General features: G+C 38.6%; 1 protein-coding gene across 1 annotated transcript in view; it reads left to right on the top strand.

The window, feature by feature from the left end:
• LOC130250499 (myosin light chain kinase, smooth muscle-like) overlaps window positions 1-18,584 on the top strand; it is a 37,151-nt gene that overhangs the window by 9,010 nt on the left and 9,557 nt on the right. The window contains exon 2 of the mRNA XM_056486203.1: window positions 18,087-18,269. Within this exon, the coding sequence (XP_056342178.1) occupies window positions 18,087-18,136 (50 nt within the window). The 3' untranslated portion in view covers window positions 18,137-18,269. The remainder of the gene's footprint in view (window positions 1-18,086; window positions 18,270-18,584) is intronic.

The raw sequence follows: 18,584 nt of genomic DNA, 5'->3' as shown, positions 1-18,584 counted from the left end.
CCTTTTATACGTTTACACTAGCACCTCATGTCCTTAAAATAAATGTTGCATTTTAAAATGCATGCTTTAATTTAGCTTCTGGAAAATGTTTTATTGCCTGTACATGGGAAATCAGAGTAATTTTTCAAGTTCTGTACAATATATCTCTCTGTAGCAGGAAGGCTGAATATCAGTATCTCTCTTTTTTTTGTGTAATTGAAAAATACCTACATTTTTTTTCTCACTTCTCAGCCTTTCCTATAATTTACATAGCTGGAATATTGCCCTGTGTTGTAATTCAGTATTTGAGGTATAAGAAATTATATCAAGGTATCCTGTAACCTCCTTCCTGCAAACCCCAGTTCCTGTCTTACTTTCCGGTCCTGTGACCTTCCCCTGTGTCCTTGTACCCACCGGGGGTCGGATATTCCGGTCCCTGTCCCCTCTGTGTCCTCATCCCATTGGCAGCTAGCCAAAGCCACTCCCATTCCCCTCTCCTGAATACCTGGTGTGGGGAGAAACTCGGCCTCTTTCCGGCCACACCATCGCCATGCAATAAACTGGGACTGAAAGAGCCTCTCTTGTATCCTTCTCCATTCATGATGCGATACTTTGTCTGATCTTAAATAATTAGGAAATAGACACAGTATAACAGCATCAGCCCTGGTGTTTTCAAGACTATGTCATCTTCCATAGTCAGACAGAAATTTTGAAAGACAAATTAGCAGGTTTAACCAGTACTTTGTAGAAGGATGATGTAGCAGAAGGATGGGTGCTGTGCCTTTGCAGTGGCTCCGTCCATGGAGATTTGCTAGACTACCTGTGTCTTCAGAAAAAAACATACAGCAACAATATTAACCCCATTAGTCACAGGTAGCATACATATGGAGCAAGGTTGGGTGTGTTCTTGGGTGGGGTTTGAAGGCACCTGCACAGATATTGTGTGTACCATGCAGGAGGGGGCCCTGTACTGGCTAATCCTACTGGATCCTATGGCAGCTACTGGACTTCTCTGTCCTTTCCAAGGGTCAGCCCAGTTCAGTGTTACTGTGTCTACCTCAAGAGGCTTTTGCAAGGGCAGACTCTACCTGTCTTCCATCAATTGTTCCTACTCTTTCTGGGGGAGAATGCCATTTTTCTTTTCTGTTTTGGATACACCACCATTTTTTGTGTTTTCCTGTTTTCCTTCAAGTCTTTTTCTCTCTTTGCATATACATCTTGGGGTATGGGGGAGGTTTTTTTGTTTGTTTAGTTAGTTTAGTTTTTTGTGGTGTGGGATTTTTTGAATGTGTATGTGTTTTCTTTGATTGTTTTACTATTTTTGTCACTTAATATTTTGATACTTTTATTTTTCTTTTCCGTCCTCATTTCTCTGCCTCTTATTTTTTCTCCCCATCCTGTTTCCTACTTTATGTGCTTTGCTCCCTTTCCATATATTTTTTCTATATCTTTGCTCTAAAAAGGCCACCTAAGGTTGCCCTGCTGTGGTACAGCCTCCCTGGCTTACCTTGGAGTGAAACAATATTTTCCCTGTGCTCTGAGGTCTGTGGTTCAAACACTCTCTCTTTTGCCTACCTAATGGGGTGAGAAGCAACTCTATCCATAGCAGACTATTTGTCCCTTGAGTATTATGCTTCTGTGTGATCTTCTGAGAAGTCCAACATTAGATGTTGTCTAAGAGAATGATAGCATTTATTAAAAATGGTCTAAAAGGCAGAAATCATGAACCATGGAAACATGCTATAAAAATGAAACACACAGAAAAAGGCTCTTTTAAGATGCTGTTTGTAGTCCTGGAAATGTGGTTACTGAAAAAGATGATATAAGTCATAGAAACACCCATTCTTAGAAATCACAGCTGGCCTTCTACCTCGGGAGCTGGCAGAGCTAGAAAGTGACCAAGAACAACTTCCCAGATCCCTGCCCTTCGACTATTTGTTTCCATAGGAATCATTCTACCTCCTATTTTACTGGGCCCACCATTCCTAGCTCATGCTCTTCATAATTTATATCCTCTTTTAGCATCTAGAAGTTTTATAACCAGTTCATTGATTTATTGATTTCTTTAATATCTGATTTCAGGCAGAAACTGTTCCTGCCTTTAAGTAGGAGGGGTAACCCTGGGGAAGGAGAGGCTGCAGAGCAGTGCCATGAAAGGGACTGGGGGTCCTGGTCAGGGGCAAGTGGAACATGAGCCAGCAGTGCCCTGGAGCCAGGAGGGACAGCCCTGTCCTGGGGACATCAGGGACAGCATCACAGCCAGGCAAGGGAGGGATTGTCCTGCTCTGCTCTGCTCTGGGGCAGCCTCACCTCCAGTGCTGGGGCAGTTCTGGGTGCACAATGTAAGAAAGGCTTTAAACTATTGCAGAGTGTCCAAGGGAGGTAACAAAGATGGGGAAGGGCCCTGAGGGGAAGCATGTGAGGAGTGGCTGAGGGCACTTGGTCTGTTCAGCCTGGAGGAGACTGAGGGGAGACCTCACTGCAGCTACAGCTCCATTGGGAGGGGAAGAGGAGGGGCAGGCACTGATCTCTGCTCTGTGGGGCAGGGACAGGACTGAGGGAATGGCCTAAAGCTGAATTGGGGGAAGTTTGGGTTGGATATCAGGAAAATATTTTTTACCCAAAGGGTGGTTGGGCACTGGAACAGACTCCCCAGGAAAGTGGTCACAGAATTCAAGAATTGTTTGGACAATGCCCTCAGATACATGGTGTGACTCTTGGGGTGCCTTGTGCAGAGCTAGAAGCTGGACTTGATCCCGATGAGTTACCTCCAACTCCCCATATCCTATGACTCTAAGTAGGTGTTATCAACTAACATTTCTTTTTTGCACCCAGAGCTGCAGTGGTTGATTTAGTGGCTCTACACATCCCAGCACCAGCTGCATTTTGGTTGCTTTGTGTGTTATCTGATTGTTGGACACCTTGTGATCCTTTGCAATCACAGGTGCTTTATCAATAACACGGCAGTCATGTTAAACCTCTACAGAAGTGCACAGGAGCAAAACATAGGGAGTATTCCAGAGACAGGAATTTAGCAACAAGGCATCCATTTTTATCCCATGTGGGAAAAGTAAAATTTGTTACGTGTGTATAGGAGGCTGAATGAATAGATAGTAATTATTTTTTGGCAAATTTAACGTAAATTGAACAGTCTCCTCTTTCCCCCCCACCCTATTTTTTTTCAAAACATGGACTAGATTTCCACCCCCCCCCCCCTTTTTTTTTTTTTTTTTTTGTTAAATACCTTGATAGACTACTGGTAATCTACCACTAATCCTTTCTCCTCAGTACACGCATAAAGAAATAAAAGATGCCAGTTTGTGGCTTAGCTGCATTCAGGAAAACTTCCGTATTGCTGCCAAGAACTGCCATCTGCCACCTACAAGCGCAGGTGCCAGGGAGTCTCCTCTGCACACAAAGCATAATAATATAACACAAAGGACCAATGTGCACTAATAATTGCTAAACACACAGAAAGAGGGGCCAGAACATTTTTATGAAAGTTTACTTAGTCTGTGGAGATTTGCATACAGATGGCTAGGTCAGGGTGCTGTGTATGCCGCCTGGGCCACTGTGGGGTAGGGCTGCCTTCAAGCAGCCTTTATAAGCACACACGGCTTTTACTATAGCATAGTGTTGTGGAGAGACCTCATTCTGCACACACTGAATAGTCATTCAAGTAGCTTGCTTTGAAATGAGAAAAGACCTTGGATGGGGGGAAAAAAAGCAAATTCTTTTCTTTGTGAGACAGAGGAGGAGTGTTGGGAAAGAGGCCAGAGGACTTAAAGAATGTGGGTTAGCAACCAGGAATTAGAGGAAAGTTTCTGTGGAGACACACAATTAGATATGTGGCATTCACCCCTCTCCTTCTAGTGGGCAACAAGAGCAAGCACATTTCAAAGGGTTCATCATCTGCATGAAACAAGGATAGGGGGAAGAAAAAGCACCCTAATTTTTAAAGTATAAAGCAAAGTGTAACTGTCTTGAAATAAAACAAACCCAAAGGTTAAGCAGCAAGAAATTTCCCTTCGACTAAGAGCATGAAGACATAAACCCTGAATTTAGTGTATTTCCTTTGTGTATGTGTGAATCTAAAGCTGTATATATGTGTGCCTACATACACATGGGGATGCCTTCTGATATATTTAGATATTTTAAATTTGAAATCATTGCTATAAGAATTAGTTTGTCACAAAATTATGGAACACTGTGTTTTCTTTCTCTAAAATATCCGGGACTTACTGACCACAAAGTCTAGAAAGATGCTATCTTGTGTAGAATACTTATGGCAGGTGTCAGGATTTAGTTAGCAGAAAAGTAGGTACCTTTACGAACACTGTATGTGAATAGAGAGTGATTTTCAAAGTATTTTCAAGTATAGCTAATTATCAATTTTGCCTTTGAAACAGTTCACTATTCTAGGTGTGTGGTTCAGTTTCTTCCTTGTTTCCTGATGATTTCACCACACCTGTGAATCAGTTCCTGATTCTGAAAGAAAAGAGAATTAGTTCTGTCCACCTGTCTCAGTGGGGAAAAAATCTATTAATTTTCTTTATGTTTCTTACCAGAGATTCTTGAAAAAAACCCGTAAATTATTGCACATGCTATATTTCTTCATATGCTTATTTTTTTATAGGTCATTTCAGAAACTAGTAATATAGCTTCAAAAGATACTGCAGTTAGAACAGTGTGTCTGGAGGTGAAAAATCACATAATCTTACATTTTCAAAACTCTGCAGATTGAACATAGAATGACATAGAATTTAACTCTTTGCAATCACTGGATTCAAAAACCTTGCAAAAGCTCTGTGAGGTAAAAATATAAAAACATGCTTTAGAGGAAAAGAGCAAGAGATAGGCTTGCCCAAGGTCACAGAGGAAGTCTGAGAGAGGTAAGAATTGAATCCTAGTCCCCTGAGTACCAAGGCAATTCTGTATCCATTATCATTCATCCTACTTTGAGAGTGCTAATTGATTTTGACTGCTTAGCATGAGCTCTTTAAAGGGGCCTGATTTTCAGGGCTGTTTGTCTCCTGCAGAATGTGGGGCTGAGGGCTGGGGCACGATGAAAAGGGCAGCAGCAGAGAGGCTTTTCCAGAGTTTTGATTACTGCAGGGCTGGGTGCTTCCTCCCTGCCTCCCCTGGTGCTCATCCTGTGGCTGCAGAGTGTTTTCAGCCTTTGCTCTGCAGCAGCTCCTCGGGGCAGAGCCCAGCTTGGGGTGCTCATTGCCTCTGCTGCGCTCTCAGTAGCCTGAGATCTGCAGCTCTGCCCTTAGAACTGGTTCCTGTAGGCTTGCAGCAGTTAATTGTAATCATACGTGAACTGTGGAAACTGTAGTCACACATGAGCTGAAGGGAACTGAGAGGTTTCTCTGTCCCATACTCTTCATCTCAGATTTTCGATGTCATGCCAAGTATTCTCAGAGTCTGTGCTTGGTTACTGTGTTAGTATGTCCATCCTTTGACATAAATAAATAATTTGTTATTTACATAAAATTGCAGCCTTAAAAGGCAGAATAAATCTCAAATATTTGCATGCATAAAACCCACCAATACTTTAATTTTCATATTTGCCCAGTGTAAGAGATTTTCATTTGACCTGCACTCTTGACATTGTGCTTTCTTAAGGCATTGTGGCTGCACAGCAAGTCATATTGTCCTTTCCCAAAGCAGACCTCCACCTCTCCCCTCAGCACAGGAATTCCCCTTTCATGACACTTCATGTACAATTAGGGTGTAGAGGTAGATCCAGCAGACAGAGAGCAACCAAGTGGGAGGTCTCCAATAACTCAGCAGCAGTCTGCAGCTGCTCACCAGGTATGTTCCAGCAGCTGATTTAGGATCTAACAGAGTGGATGCCAAGCTGGAGCCTTAGTTACACATTTAACTTGATCTTTTCTTTGAAGATGTTTTTTCTTTTTGTGATATAAATCCTAGATAGAACAAGGATGAGTATAAGAGCAGAGATCTTTCTGGGGGTCATATACTTAAGTTCAGGCATGACCATGGTGGAGCACAATAGTATCTCTTTTCTCAAATGTAGGATTTATAATGCATTTCATAAGCCTTCAGGGCAAATTAGGAAAAAAATAATAAGTTAGCAATGGATAGAATCCAGGTTTCTAAATACCAAACACTGCAAAATTTCCATATAAATTATCCCTTCAGGAGCTGAGTTTTGCTTTGAATGCCTTCTTGGTCTATGAGGTCTGAAATTATGCCAGTCTGAGGGAGTTCCAGATATTTTCCATAAAGGTTGCTTTCCAAAATCTTTGAAAGCAATCACAGAATGTCCAAGAATGTCCTAACCACTGTCCTTCTGAGCAGGAGGACAGTGGTTAGGAGGATTGTCCAGGAGGAGTGTCCTCCTGGTTGTTCCCCCGTAGTGGTAGGTCTGAGTTAGTTTGGTCCCCTTCAATTACTTTAGCAAGTGTCAGAGAGCTAATGTGGAAATTATTTTAAAGCAAATGTTTATTGCAAGTAATTAAAAACCATAAAAATTTTAAGACTCAGCTCCCCAGGAAGTTTTATGTCATTGGTAAAATCCAGAATCATTAGCTAAACTTTGAGACTTAGAGCTCGGGAATTAAATTGCTGAAATTGAAATGAAATGAAATTAAAGCTCCTCTTCAATGCCTTTAAGTGAAACCTTGACCTCACTCAAATCAATAAGGTGGCCACTGACAGCTACAGAATTAGAATTTCTGCTTCTGTGCTCAGTTCTCTTTCCCTAAATCTGAAAACACATAACTTTCTTACTTCAGGACAGATGCATTCACATTTATGAGATACTTCTATACAGCTTTGAGCTTGCTTTCCTATCTTTGGAAAAATGCCTGCTTTCTCTTTTGGCTTAATGCAGAAAGGCTACACTGATTCTTAGTGTGTATATACACTTCCCTGTGCAAAGCATGTTTTGATGTCATCTATTGATGCTGAATTTGTTAAAATCCTACAAATTGTAAAACCAAATTTTCTTTGAGATGACTAGTTCTGAGTTCACACGATATTTTAGAATTCATTGGTAGATATGGTTGTCTGCTTCTTAAAATGCAGCTAGTGTGAATGTTTAACAAAGACAGAAGAAAGCTCTATTTCTCTCACTTTTCTTACAATCTAAGGAAACTGTGTTACAGATAAATAATTTTCTTGAACAAATTGTAGGACATATTTAAAAAGCATTTAGTATCTGAGTTCAGATTTATTACATTTTCACTTCTCTATTCCATAACTTGCATGCAGACTTCCATTTTGATCTATAACCATTGTCTCAAAGAGAAATTACATGAGAAATTATTCTTATAATAAGTTGGCTCCTCCACCTATAAGGTTTTTATCTGGAAGATATTTATAATAAGGAATCTTTAAAAAGTACCCCAGACATAACAAAAAAACTGGACACTACTTGTCTGAGAGCATGTGTAGGTCTGAAACAATTGGTTAGGGGAATGGATCAGTCTTTTGAGCCAAGTGTCCAGTCTGCCTCCAAATAACAAACACTTCTAGGTGGAAGGCTGGTGTGTGGGGTTCTAACAGTGCAGCTTCAAGGACAATTTGAAGGCATTATTACTCTCTGATAAATCATGCCTCTTTTCTGTTAAGAGAAATGTATGCTCTGCTACTTTTAAGTTGGCAACAGGACTTGGAAAACACCTTTTTCTCTTGCAGAAGGTGAGCATAGATGCAGTCGTCTGTAAAGTGCTCACAAAATGTGTGAATTAACATCTGGAAGATATGAAGATACAGTCCTTGTCTGACTTGGGCAGATATTCTTTTCAACTGTCTTAAAAATATAAAACCGAGTTTATCAATCAGACTATAAAAGTGTTAAATTTGTTTGGATTTTTGATATTTCCATGTCTAAGGGCTGATTTTTAATGAGAAAGACAAGGATCCAGAATCAACTCCCTTGGACCTAGATGTTTAACTGATAGACAGGTTTTTTTGAAGGGGAATGGGTCATTTGGAAATGTAAAGAGGATGAGGTTCTGTATTTTTCACAGAAATATTAAGAAATTATGTGAGATTTCAGGATAACAAGTTACCAAAAAACAGGAAAGCAGTGGAGGAAAGACAGCAGAGCTTCCAGTCTTTTCCTAAGTGGTATCTCTGTTTTTACATCTAAATCTGCTCCCCCTTTTCCTGGCCAATTGTCCTAATTTGAAACAACTTCCAAGGAGGCAATGCAATACTCAGAGGTAACTGACTATTATTTTAAATGCCCTCTTTGTACTAATTGTCCTTTGCTTTGGGAGTGAGATGGAGAACTGAAATTTATACTGGGACAGTTCCTTCATATAATACAATTAAAGCAACTGTGAAGAAACAGAGTAACATCGAAGGTTTTGTGGCCAGAGGCATGTTGTTTATTGCCACACTTTTAAATCCATGTACCTAAATACAGACTGAGGTGCCTAAGTCAAGTAAGTGGAGGTTTTAAATCTACCTTCTCATTACCTCACAAGAGGAGTGGACCACAATGTGGGTCTGCCTCTAATATTTTGGAAGCAAAAAAAGACCACAGAAGTATGAATGACTGATATAGAAGAACACTGCATTCATTTGTATAAATGCACTCCTTCTCATTTCTATTGTTATGGCACCATATTTACAATCTAAACAATTACTTAACTTTCTCATATATATCCAAAATACAGAGTGAAAATAGTAGAGGAAACCTAGTTTATTGATAAAATAAGCTATATAACTTTTTTTTAAGGCTGAGACAAAATTCTCTGAAGCCTGGAAGCAGCTTTTCCATTGACTGCAGTGGGCACTTGATCAGTTGTTTATGTTATAAGAGGAATTAGTACCATCCTTAAGAAAACAATGTTTCCTCATACTGGATGCACTTTCTCAAATTACAAAGAGCTTGTCATGAATTATTTTTCTGCTTCATATAGACAAGGTCTACCTGCAAAGGTAACTAAAAGAATAACCATGGAGATGCCAATTTTACGGTAATTAAAAAAAAGAAAAAAAGCAACTTTGCTAATCAGCAAACCCTTTGATCTGGTTAACCCTAAAGGTCAAACTACCCTGACCCCGTCAGTGTTCTTGCTCTAATGTTGCCCTGCTTGGATCATTTCTTCCATTGTTTTATTCATCCCATATTAACTTCAAAACGAAGCTGCACTGTTCCTGTGTACCTAGCAAATCTTCCTGATCTTGCATTGAGGTGAAGGCCCATTGTTTCACACCAAATCAGTTACCATTGTGCCCATTCAGCAAAATCGTTCATTTCCCCAGCCTAATGACTATATCCTATTGGAGGCTGTAAGCATTTTGTCATTCTGACCCCAAAGGCTATTTAAACCCTTTGATCTTACCTGTTATTGCCCCACTCTTCAGCTGCTGAGCTGACAAAATGGGCACTGTTTTAGCTATGAGCATAAGTGACTGTATTGCCATTTGCAAGACATATGTGTGAATAGAAGAGTATGAATGTGCTGAAGGAATTGCTTCAGATCCTTAATTTTACAGTAATGTGTGTAACTTGTGGGGAGCTGGGTTTTTCAAACCTGCTGCCTGTCAGCCCCTGCTGAGAGGTTGTTGTTTCCCCTTGATGTCAACGAGAGTTTTAGCTTTCATTTCAGTGGGAGCAAAACTGAACCGAATCCTTCAGTGCTTTCAGAAATTACAGCCTCATTTTCTCATGAGAATTCATGCCTTTTAAGCAGTGTTTTCCAGGGGGCAGAAGGATGAGATGGGCCAGAGACACTATCCCCAGCAGCCTCCAGAAACCAGAGAATTTGAGGTAGAAGTGGGCAGCTCTGGGCCTCTCCCCTCTTCTGCTTGTAGCTTCCACAGGTTAAATGGAAAAAGGGTGATTGCTTAGAGCAGATTTTTCTGGTGGTAGTGGATTAAAACAAGATAACAAAGACCTGTTTCTTGTAGCCCTTGGATGTAAAAGGTAGGAAAAGATTGATAAAGGACAACATAAAACTAATAGAAGGTCTTCTCCTCAAGCCAAACACCTTTTCTCCTTCTAGCTGTTTTCTGGAAAAAAATTTTGGAAAAATGCTTCTTTTCTGGAAGTATAAGTGGCATTATAGGAACTAAGCAGTACATTTCAGAACTGTCAAATACTGTTGGCTTTTAGCACAGCAGAAATTGAGCCCCAAAAAACAATTTTATCCCAATAAAGTGACAGATATATGCTTCTAGCCCCAATCCTATTTTTGTTTTAATAAGACAGGATTATGTTAAAAAAATTAAATCTGTCTTTTGGTCAGAAAAAGATTCAACTGCTAAATTTTATGTGTGCAAGGAACTGGAACATCTTGCCCAGATATCTAAAGTGCAGGATTCAAAAAGTAATCAAGTAATGTAAAGGAGCAAAAATTACAATTCCTGTGAAGCTCGTTGGTAGCTCATAAAAATTCATAAATTGATGCTGGCTCAATTTAAAATTAAATCTATATTTCCAGATAATAACTAATGCCACTGGAGAAAGGACAGCCTGAAATTATGAGCCCCCTTTTGCAAATTCTAATGCAGGTGTTCAGCGTTTAGGTTTGTTGTTTTTTTTTTTCAGAAGAAATCTTCAGAAATTAGTAATATAAGAGCTATCCATCTGTTTTGGGATTTTGCAAGGTACTTTGTTTCCTGATTTGTGATCAAAAGTTATACTCACATATACTAACTTCCACAGGAAAGGGCTTTGCTCTGTTATTACACTTTTGAAAGGGAAAGTTTTATAACAGATACAAATTGTAATAATAAGAAAAAGCTAATGTGACCTGTTTGTGCTATACAGTTAAATAATTCATGGCTTTAATTAGTCCCAGAAAAAAATTACCAGAACTGTCAGTATAACCTACATTGCTGCTGTGACTAAGATGCCAAGAACTGGTAAACAAACCTATATTTTATACTAAAAATTTGTTTAATTCATAGGTGTGTTTATAAGAAGTCATTAATTTATGCTGGGAGACCACACAGAAGAGACCACAGGATTTATGACCTGAGGGTGGTCAGTGTTCTGATCAAAATACATTTTTAAAAGAGATCAATTTTTTAATTTTTAATATTTGTTGGCCAGTAGCCCTCTACAACCATTTACCTTAAAGCTTGAATTAATAATAATCAGTTCAAGTCTTAACCCTTAGCTGTGTCTGCTAATAGTAAATCACATGGGCTTAAATAAAAACTGCTACATGTTCTGCTTTATATGCTAAGTACCTCAGCAAGAAATAACAGCCTAAAATACAGGGGAACAGAATAATGCATGAAATTCCTCAGAACATGGAAGAACAAGTTTTAAAGTCATTTCAGTAAGAAAATAATACAGTTACTGTTCACTAAAAATGTAATTTCACTATGACTTTGCTTCCATTTGGAAGCATCAGCTTGACATTCATTTCAAAGATCTTCTCATTGGCATTTGTCTACTGTTAGATATAGAAAGGGACCAAAACTTGTTATTTGAAAGCTCACCTGGTACTATTTGTTTATTTCACTAATAAATTATTATTGTAATTTCACATTTGCATTGTGGTGTGCCTGCATCCTCAGATGCAAGTACAGGACCTACATTTGCTATATGACCTGGAAAACTGTAGATATACAGAACTTCTTTCCCCAAATGACTGTGCTTTGGTTTTGTCATTAATATCTTAGCAGTGTTTGACATTTTCAGACACAATAATAAATTCATATTCCAGTGATTGAGAGAATTTAAAATGCTGTTTGAATTTAAAAGGATGCATCTACCAAATTTGTTGGGAGGAGGTGAGATCATAGAATTGTAGAATGGTTTGCACTGGAAGGTACCTTAAAGATGATCTGGTTACAACCTCCCTGCCATGGGGCCTTGTCCTCATTGATAACTCATAAAACAGTTTGTGAAAGCTTGTGAGCTTTTAAAGTGTTTTGTCCACACTGGGAAGGTCAGCATAGCCTTTAGTTATAGCATAGTTCTAGTTATACTTGGGAAAAGTTATAAGCTTGCATCACCCTCATCTATGATGTTGCTAAAAGAGAACAGAAAAATATGATTCATTGGATTATTTCAATTTAAACTGGAAAAAAAGTCATATTGTATTAAAGAAGATTGGTATAGTCTCCTCTAAAATGGAAATGTCTCTGTGATTTGATGTTAGAAAATTTTAAAACAGAAGGTTTAGTTGCTAGGGCTAGCAACTAGGGCTAGTAGCACAAGGTAAGTGCTCAGAAATTGAGAAATATAGCCCCTAGAAATATAGAAATATATATATAGAAATATAAAATAGAAATATAGAAATAATAATAGCCCCTTACCAACTCTTTTTAAGATCTGCATTATGAATATACTTAAATTTATGCAAAAACATAATCCATATACCATAGTTCTAAAGTTTAATGCAGTTTCCCAGACAAAGTGATTCTGCAAGACATTGCAGAGGAAAGCTGAAATATTCTGGACTCATATATCACAAATACTGCAGGAAAGAGCAGGAGTTGTCTAGGGACTTATAGGAAACCATCTCTCACTCCCACACTTCCCAATAGTTGGAAAAAAATGGGGCATTGACTGAAATAATGCTAAAGTGTTTAGGATAGTGCTTAGTTTGATTTGGTCCCTGGAAATATCTGATAAAAACACATTTTCTGTATACATGTGCAACTTTTCTTTGTGTTTGAAAGAGACTTTGAGAGATGATTATTTGGAATTTCAGTGTTGTTGAGGATAGTGGATTTGTGTCAAGGGGCTAGGCACCCTAGAAATGTGTGAGCCTAATGTCTAAGTGCTGTGAAGGAACAAGCAAATAGATGATTGATAACAAAAATCTGCCATAGCTGTTATGTCCTCAGCAAAACCTGCATGGCAGAGCTGAGTGGAAGACAAGGTAGTGACAGAGATAAAAAGTGTATAGCTAAACAGTATTTTTTAGGAAGAAGGAGGAAGGGGGGAGAGGTCAGCAGTCTGAAGCAGAAGACCTAGTCCACATGTCTAGATTTATACTAAATAATAAAATAGTCCATAAACTGTTCTGGTCCTGAGGTCAATCTGGGCATAGTTCTTACTCATACAGTGCTCATACCTGCCTGAAATGTATGGACTGTATCAAAGTTCTCTGTTGGGAATGTCCCTGGGCCATGAAATAGCCTTGGTGTTGGCTGGAACAGCTTTTGGTTGCCACAACCTGAACTACAGAGACGATGCATGAGCAAGAACCTCTTTTCTGTGGGGGTGACTGACACAGGACTGGTGGAGTCCCCTGGAGAAGTGCAAACACTGAACACAGCCCTGAGGAACGTGCTCAGGGGACTCTGCTTCAGCTGGGAGGCTGGGCTAGATGGCTTTCCACTGTCCCTTCCAACCTTAACCATTCCACGATTTTGTAGTGTTTGGACCACTGCAGAACTGCACCCTAATGGCTAAATTTGCTAGTCTAAGCACAGCTGGTGAGCACAGTCATAAGTCAGAAAATTTTAGTAGTCCTGAAATAGGTGCTGGCCTCAAAATGGTCTTTAAAGTTCAGTGAGTGGTTTGTTAATTTGATTCCTTGCTCAAGGAAAGAGGGTTCTCACATCAGTGCTGAGAAACAGGACTGCATTAAAGACACACTTCACAGTCTCCCCAATTTCTTTTTGTTGGTGAAACACCCAACAGAGCTCAGGTTTTTATTAGATATGGTGGGGTGAGGGTACAATCATGATCTGAGTGTATGGTTGGACAGGAGCCATGAGGAAGTGATGTATTCTGTGATCAGACATGATGCTGCACACTGTGCCAAACTGCAGCATATTCACAACTTCTGTAATGAAATTTTCCATATAATTGTTGTTTCCTAGCTTGTTGACAGGATTATTTTCCACATTTCTGTTCCCACTGAATATTTTATATTTCTGATTCTTTTCCCTGAGAAGTGCTAACATGAATTTATCAAAGTCATTTGTGTTTTTCTAATCTCTGTAGGTTTTGTGCATCATTTCTGTGCTAACATGTACCTCCTAATGTGAAATGAATCATGAGTTTATCAACATGCTGTTTTAATTTTCTTTGAGAAAATTAATGAAGATTTTTAAGATCAGTACTTGCCAGGTATCATTAAAAACCTTCTTCCAATTGGATGTAATTTTTTTCTTTCTGTTGCACTCATGAATCATCTTATGCATTGCACAGCTTTATTTCAAAAGCACAAGAAAGTATCTTCTATTTGTTTTTAATTTCTACTTTATTTCTGTATGTATACTTCTGTCTCTTGTAGCATGTCTAGATTTGTATATTCTTTAAAAGAGGATCACTGAAAGATTGTTTTTTCTGTTCTGAAAACCAAATTAATAATAGTGGGAAAAAACCTATATTAACTATAAAAATATTTATAGCACCTTTTCCTAATAAATATCTCTTGATTCTTTGTAATACTTTTGTCTCCCTTGTACATTCAAGTCAGTAGTCATTTTTAAAATATCTTTTTGTCCTTCAGTGAATACCACTTTAAGCAAGAACATAAGCAATACAAATCACTGATCCTACTATGATTTAGAGAATGAGGCATTACTCATTGTGAAGATGTGTCATAAGACCCAGCTTTACTATCAGGCTAGGATTGCTGTAAGGAAAACTGCTCTAAAATATGCTGGTATCAATTACTTGCTTCCCCACGTAAATGCACATAGACAGACAGCTAGGCACTGCTTGCACATGGTTATGACCAAAACTTCTATGAATATTTTACACATTTTCTTAATGTAAAATATGGCTATAACATATACATGGTACTAAAACATTGTATAAAAGCAGTGCAGAGTCTTTTTTTTTTTTTTCACTTCTATACATGTGTGAAACAAAATTGATAAGTTTTTTCGATGACAGGGCATTACTTGACACCACTGCTGATCTGTCATACAGATATAGATTAATTAAATAAATTAAACCCTCCTTTCCTTTCCTTTCCTTTCCTTTCCTTTCCTTTCCTTTCCTTTCCTTTCCTTTCCTTTCCTTTCCTTTCCTTTCCTTTCCTTTCCTTTCCTTTCCTTTCCCTTTCCCTTTCCCTTTCCCTTTCCCTTTCCCTTTCCCTTTCCCTTTCCCTTTCCCTTTCCCTTTCCCTTTCCCTTTCCCTTTCCCTTTCCCTTTCCCTTTCCCTTTCCCTTTCCCTTTCCCTTTCCCTTTCCCTTTCCTATCCTTCCCCTTCCCCTTCCCCTTCCTGTTTCTTTTCTCAAGCTGTTTGGTTTACAATTGCTTGCTGGCTTTTCTTTTTATTTGAAGTAAGCATCCTCATCCACAGTGATTCCATACAACTGCATAAAAACATATTTTGAAATGTAGGCATCTGACATCACTATATAGTGTTTTAACTTTAACCTTGCTGTGGCTGACTGCTGTGAAAACTCTTACTGCAGTTTTTCTGACATGGTGTTACAGTCATAGCTTCAGGAACTGTTTTTTTGCCAGTGAAATGGCAAGAGTAACCTCAGTAAGGTGAAAGTGATGAAAAATTTCATGCTTTAATGGTCAATTACAGACTAATGAAATCTTATTTCCAAATTTGTGAGTCATGTTGTAAGGTTCACATGTACCAAGCTTTGTTACTAATTGCCATTTCACTCTTTTACATAATTGCACTGAATAGTGTAGGCTGGGTCTAACAGAAATAGTTTAATGGCTGAGTATCCCTTTGCATAATTAGCATCATAGGTTCTTATTTCTTTGGTGCTTGCAGGCAAAAGACTGTCTACTGTAAGTGAGAATGGCCCACAATATGCTACAATGACTGAGTATATTTAGTCAGATGGGTTTGTGAACAGGATGCAGGTATTTTCTGTTATGTGTGTACTCTGAAATAAACTACTTCAATTCTAATTCTTGAGCTGTATGGTTACATACTGCACAGTATCTATTTCAGATATGTTTAACTCACTCATTCCCCCAGTGGTTTACAAAGTCTTTAGCATATCTCTCCTTTTCTTACTGGTTGTTGTCATTGCAATATCTGATAGCAGTGAAGTTTGGTGTATCTTAAAGGTATAAAACATTCTTCATCTAGTCATACCCCAGAGGATATGGAAGTAGTCACTGTAACTATGACCTTTGAGGAAGAGCTGTCTTTCCTGACTTAGAAATACAAAACTGATTCACTCATTACAGATAATTCAAGGAAGCTGCTGAGAGGCAAGAGATTAGGATCTTCTGAACACTAAGAGCATACAAAAAGATCAAGACTTGCCTAAGAGCTTTTGTAGCCAAGAGGTGGATAAGTAATTACCCTTGTGGTGAAAGGTACTAAGGACTGTTTACCAGGTGCTTCTCTACTTTCAGGTTGCCACTTTCAACCCCTATGTCTGAATCTATAATTAATACATAGCATTCAGAACTTGCCCTGAACAGGACCAAAATGCTCAACATCTGACATGGCAAATTCCTTGAAGAATCAGGTTAAGTGGCTGAAATGAATAATCTTCTGCCAGTCATATTTTGTAAATACTGTCAGGAGTGAATATAGGATTTCCCATCTCAAGATATTGACATCTGGACACAGACATCTACATCCCTTGTCACACAAATTCCAGGTGATCCAAATATCACTAAATGCACTCGTAGCTTGTCCATTTTGGGGTCAGGCACACAGGGTGGGATGAAGCAGAACCCAGATGCCTGTTTTGTAAGATTTGTGGTTTTTCTGTCCTAAGTCTGAGCTCTTGAATGTGTCTGAGAGCTTTGGAGACTGTAGTTCACCAATATGTCAGGCAACTATGAAAATTTTTTATTGCAAAATTTGCAACTGTGCTAGTGGTGACTGATTTTCAGGTTTACAAATAGCAACCAGCCATTTCATTCCCAGAGACTTCAATATGAAAATAGATACCATTTGTGCCTGTGAATGGATCTGCTGAAAACTGTGTCAGATCACACAGAAGATGTGTAAGAGGGCCAGATATTGGGACTTACTGCTGTTACATCTTGCTGCAGTGCATGTTCACAAACATTGGTCATTCCAGATCAGTCTAAAGCCTTTTCTTCCACAGAGACAAAAAACGGTTGGTCTAGAAAAATTTAAAGCACAGAATAAGCACATTGAATATTTTGTCAGAATGTTCTTGCTCTCTCCATCACTTTGATAGTCAGGAGCTTCTAGGGGCAGAAATGTGGAGATTGTCTGTGAAAGTGAGTGTGTGTGTGTGTGTGTGCTGATCATCCCTGAAAGCTTTTTTATTATTCCATTTCTACTCTAAAATATTATGTGATTTATTTAGCATGCATTACACCACATTAGAAGGAGATAAAAACTTATTTATTAAACACTTTACAAGGTACGCAATTTTGGTTGTTGTGGCTCCTAGTTCTTATTTTGGAAGGAACACAACGGAAAAACTCTGACCTGCAAAGACTCCAGACCTTCAGGTCTCCATCATGTTTCCTCTTTGTTTCTGTCTTTTTCAGGTGGAAGGGCTCTAGGCCACTTATTCATTCTTTTATGTACTGTGATTTTTCTTCCTTTTTCCTTTTCTGCCTCATGAAAAAAGGTATCATTTAGGTCAGAGTGGAATCATTTAAAGCACTAGGGATTGCCTCACAGTACTACATGGCACAGATAGCTGGATCACAAACATATTTGATCAGTGCTGTATTAATATACTAATGTAATATGTGATATGAATTAATGTCCATATTATTATGGATGGATATGAATTAATGTGATATGAAAGTAATGTCCATACTCTACCAGTAACAGCAAATGCAAATGGAACATTAAGAGTATGACTCACAATTGCTAATGGGATAAGCTGTTGATTTTTTATGAGTACAGCAAAGCTGTTTGCAGCTGCTTAGCTTACCTTCAGCTTCAGCTGTTGGACCCCCAGCATTTCAAGAAACTCAGCATGCAAAACCAAACAGCAAATACTCCTGTTTCCACCCAGAGAGACAGGGATTCCTTTTGCCAGGCAACTCCAGTGCTCCTAACTTGGACAAGCTTGAGCAAACTATTCCTAAGATTCCAATATGTCTTATTTTTCTCACTAGAGTTTTTGGGAAGAGACTAGACTGAGACAAGCTTTGCCAGAAGGTATGTTATGGAGGAAGACCTGTCTGTTTAAACCCTGCTCAGATACATGACCTCACCAGCTGAATTTGAGGTGAATTTATCAGAATTTTGTCTTTTTTTTTTTTTTCTATACAGGAAATGTTTGTCTTGCCAGTTCCATGAAAGTTTCCAGAAGTTCTAGCTAACTAACTGTTGCACCTATTCTGTTGGCTGCTGGTACCCAGGACAAGTTTCTGTTGCCCAGAGATAAGAGACTCATTCCCACATGTTGTGCAGCAGGAGTGCCCATATTTCCCAGCTGATAAAGGAAATCTCCAGGTGATGATCCTTCCTTGTGTCCAGTTTTCAATGGAAACATATGTTTGTATCTTGGTTTTAAACCAGTGGGCTTACATTTGTTTCTATTGCAGCATGGGCTTGTTTTATGAGGGTCATATAATTTTCTATGGGGGCCGTTATTTTTAAAGAAATACTTTCTTAATTTAAAGGTGCTGTAATCATAAAAGGCAAAAAAATCATCTAAATACTATGTTATGCTACATAACCACAAGCAGAGTAAAAACAGTAATCTTATTTAATCTTACTTGAAGAATTATGAATATCTCAAGGGAAAAAAAAAAAAAAAAAAAAAAA

The sequence above is a fragment of the Oenanthe melanoleuca genome, chromosome 3 (genome assembly GCF_029582105.1).
Source record: "Oenanthe melanoleuca isolate GR-GAL-2019-014 chromosome 3, OMel1.0, whole genome shotgun sequence".
Taxonomy (NCBI): Eukaryota; Metazoa; Chordata; class Aves; order Passeriformes; family Muscicapidae; genus Oenanthe; species Oenanthe melanoleuca.
The sequence above is the reverse complement of the archived record's forward strand: the minus strand, read 5'-3'. Positions and strand labels throughout refer to the sequence as shown.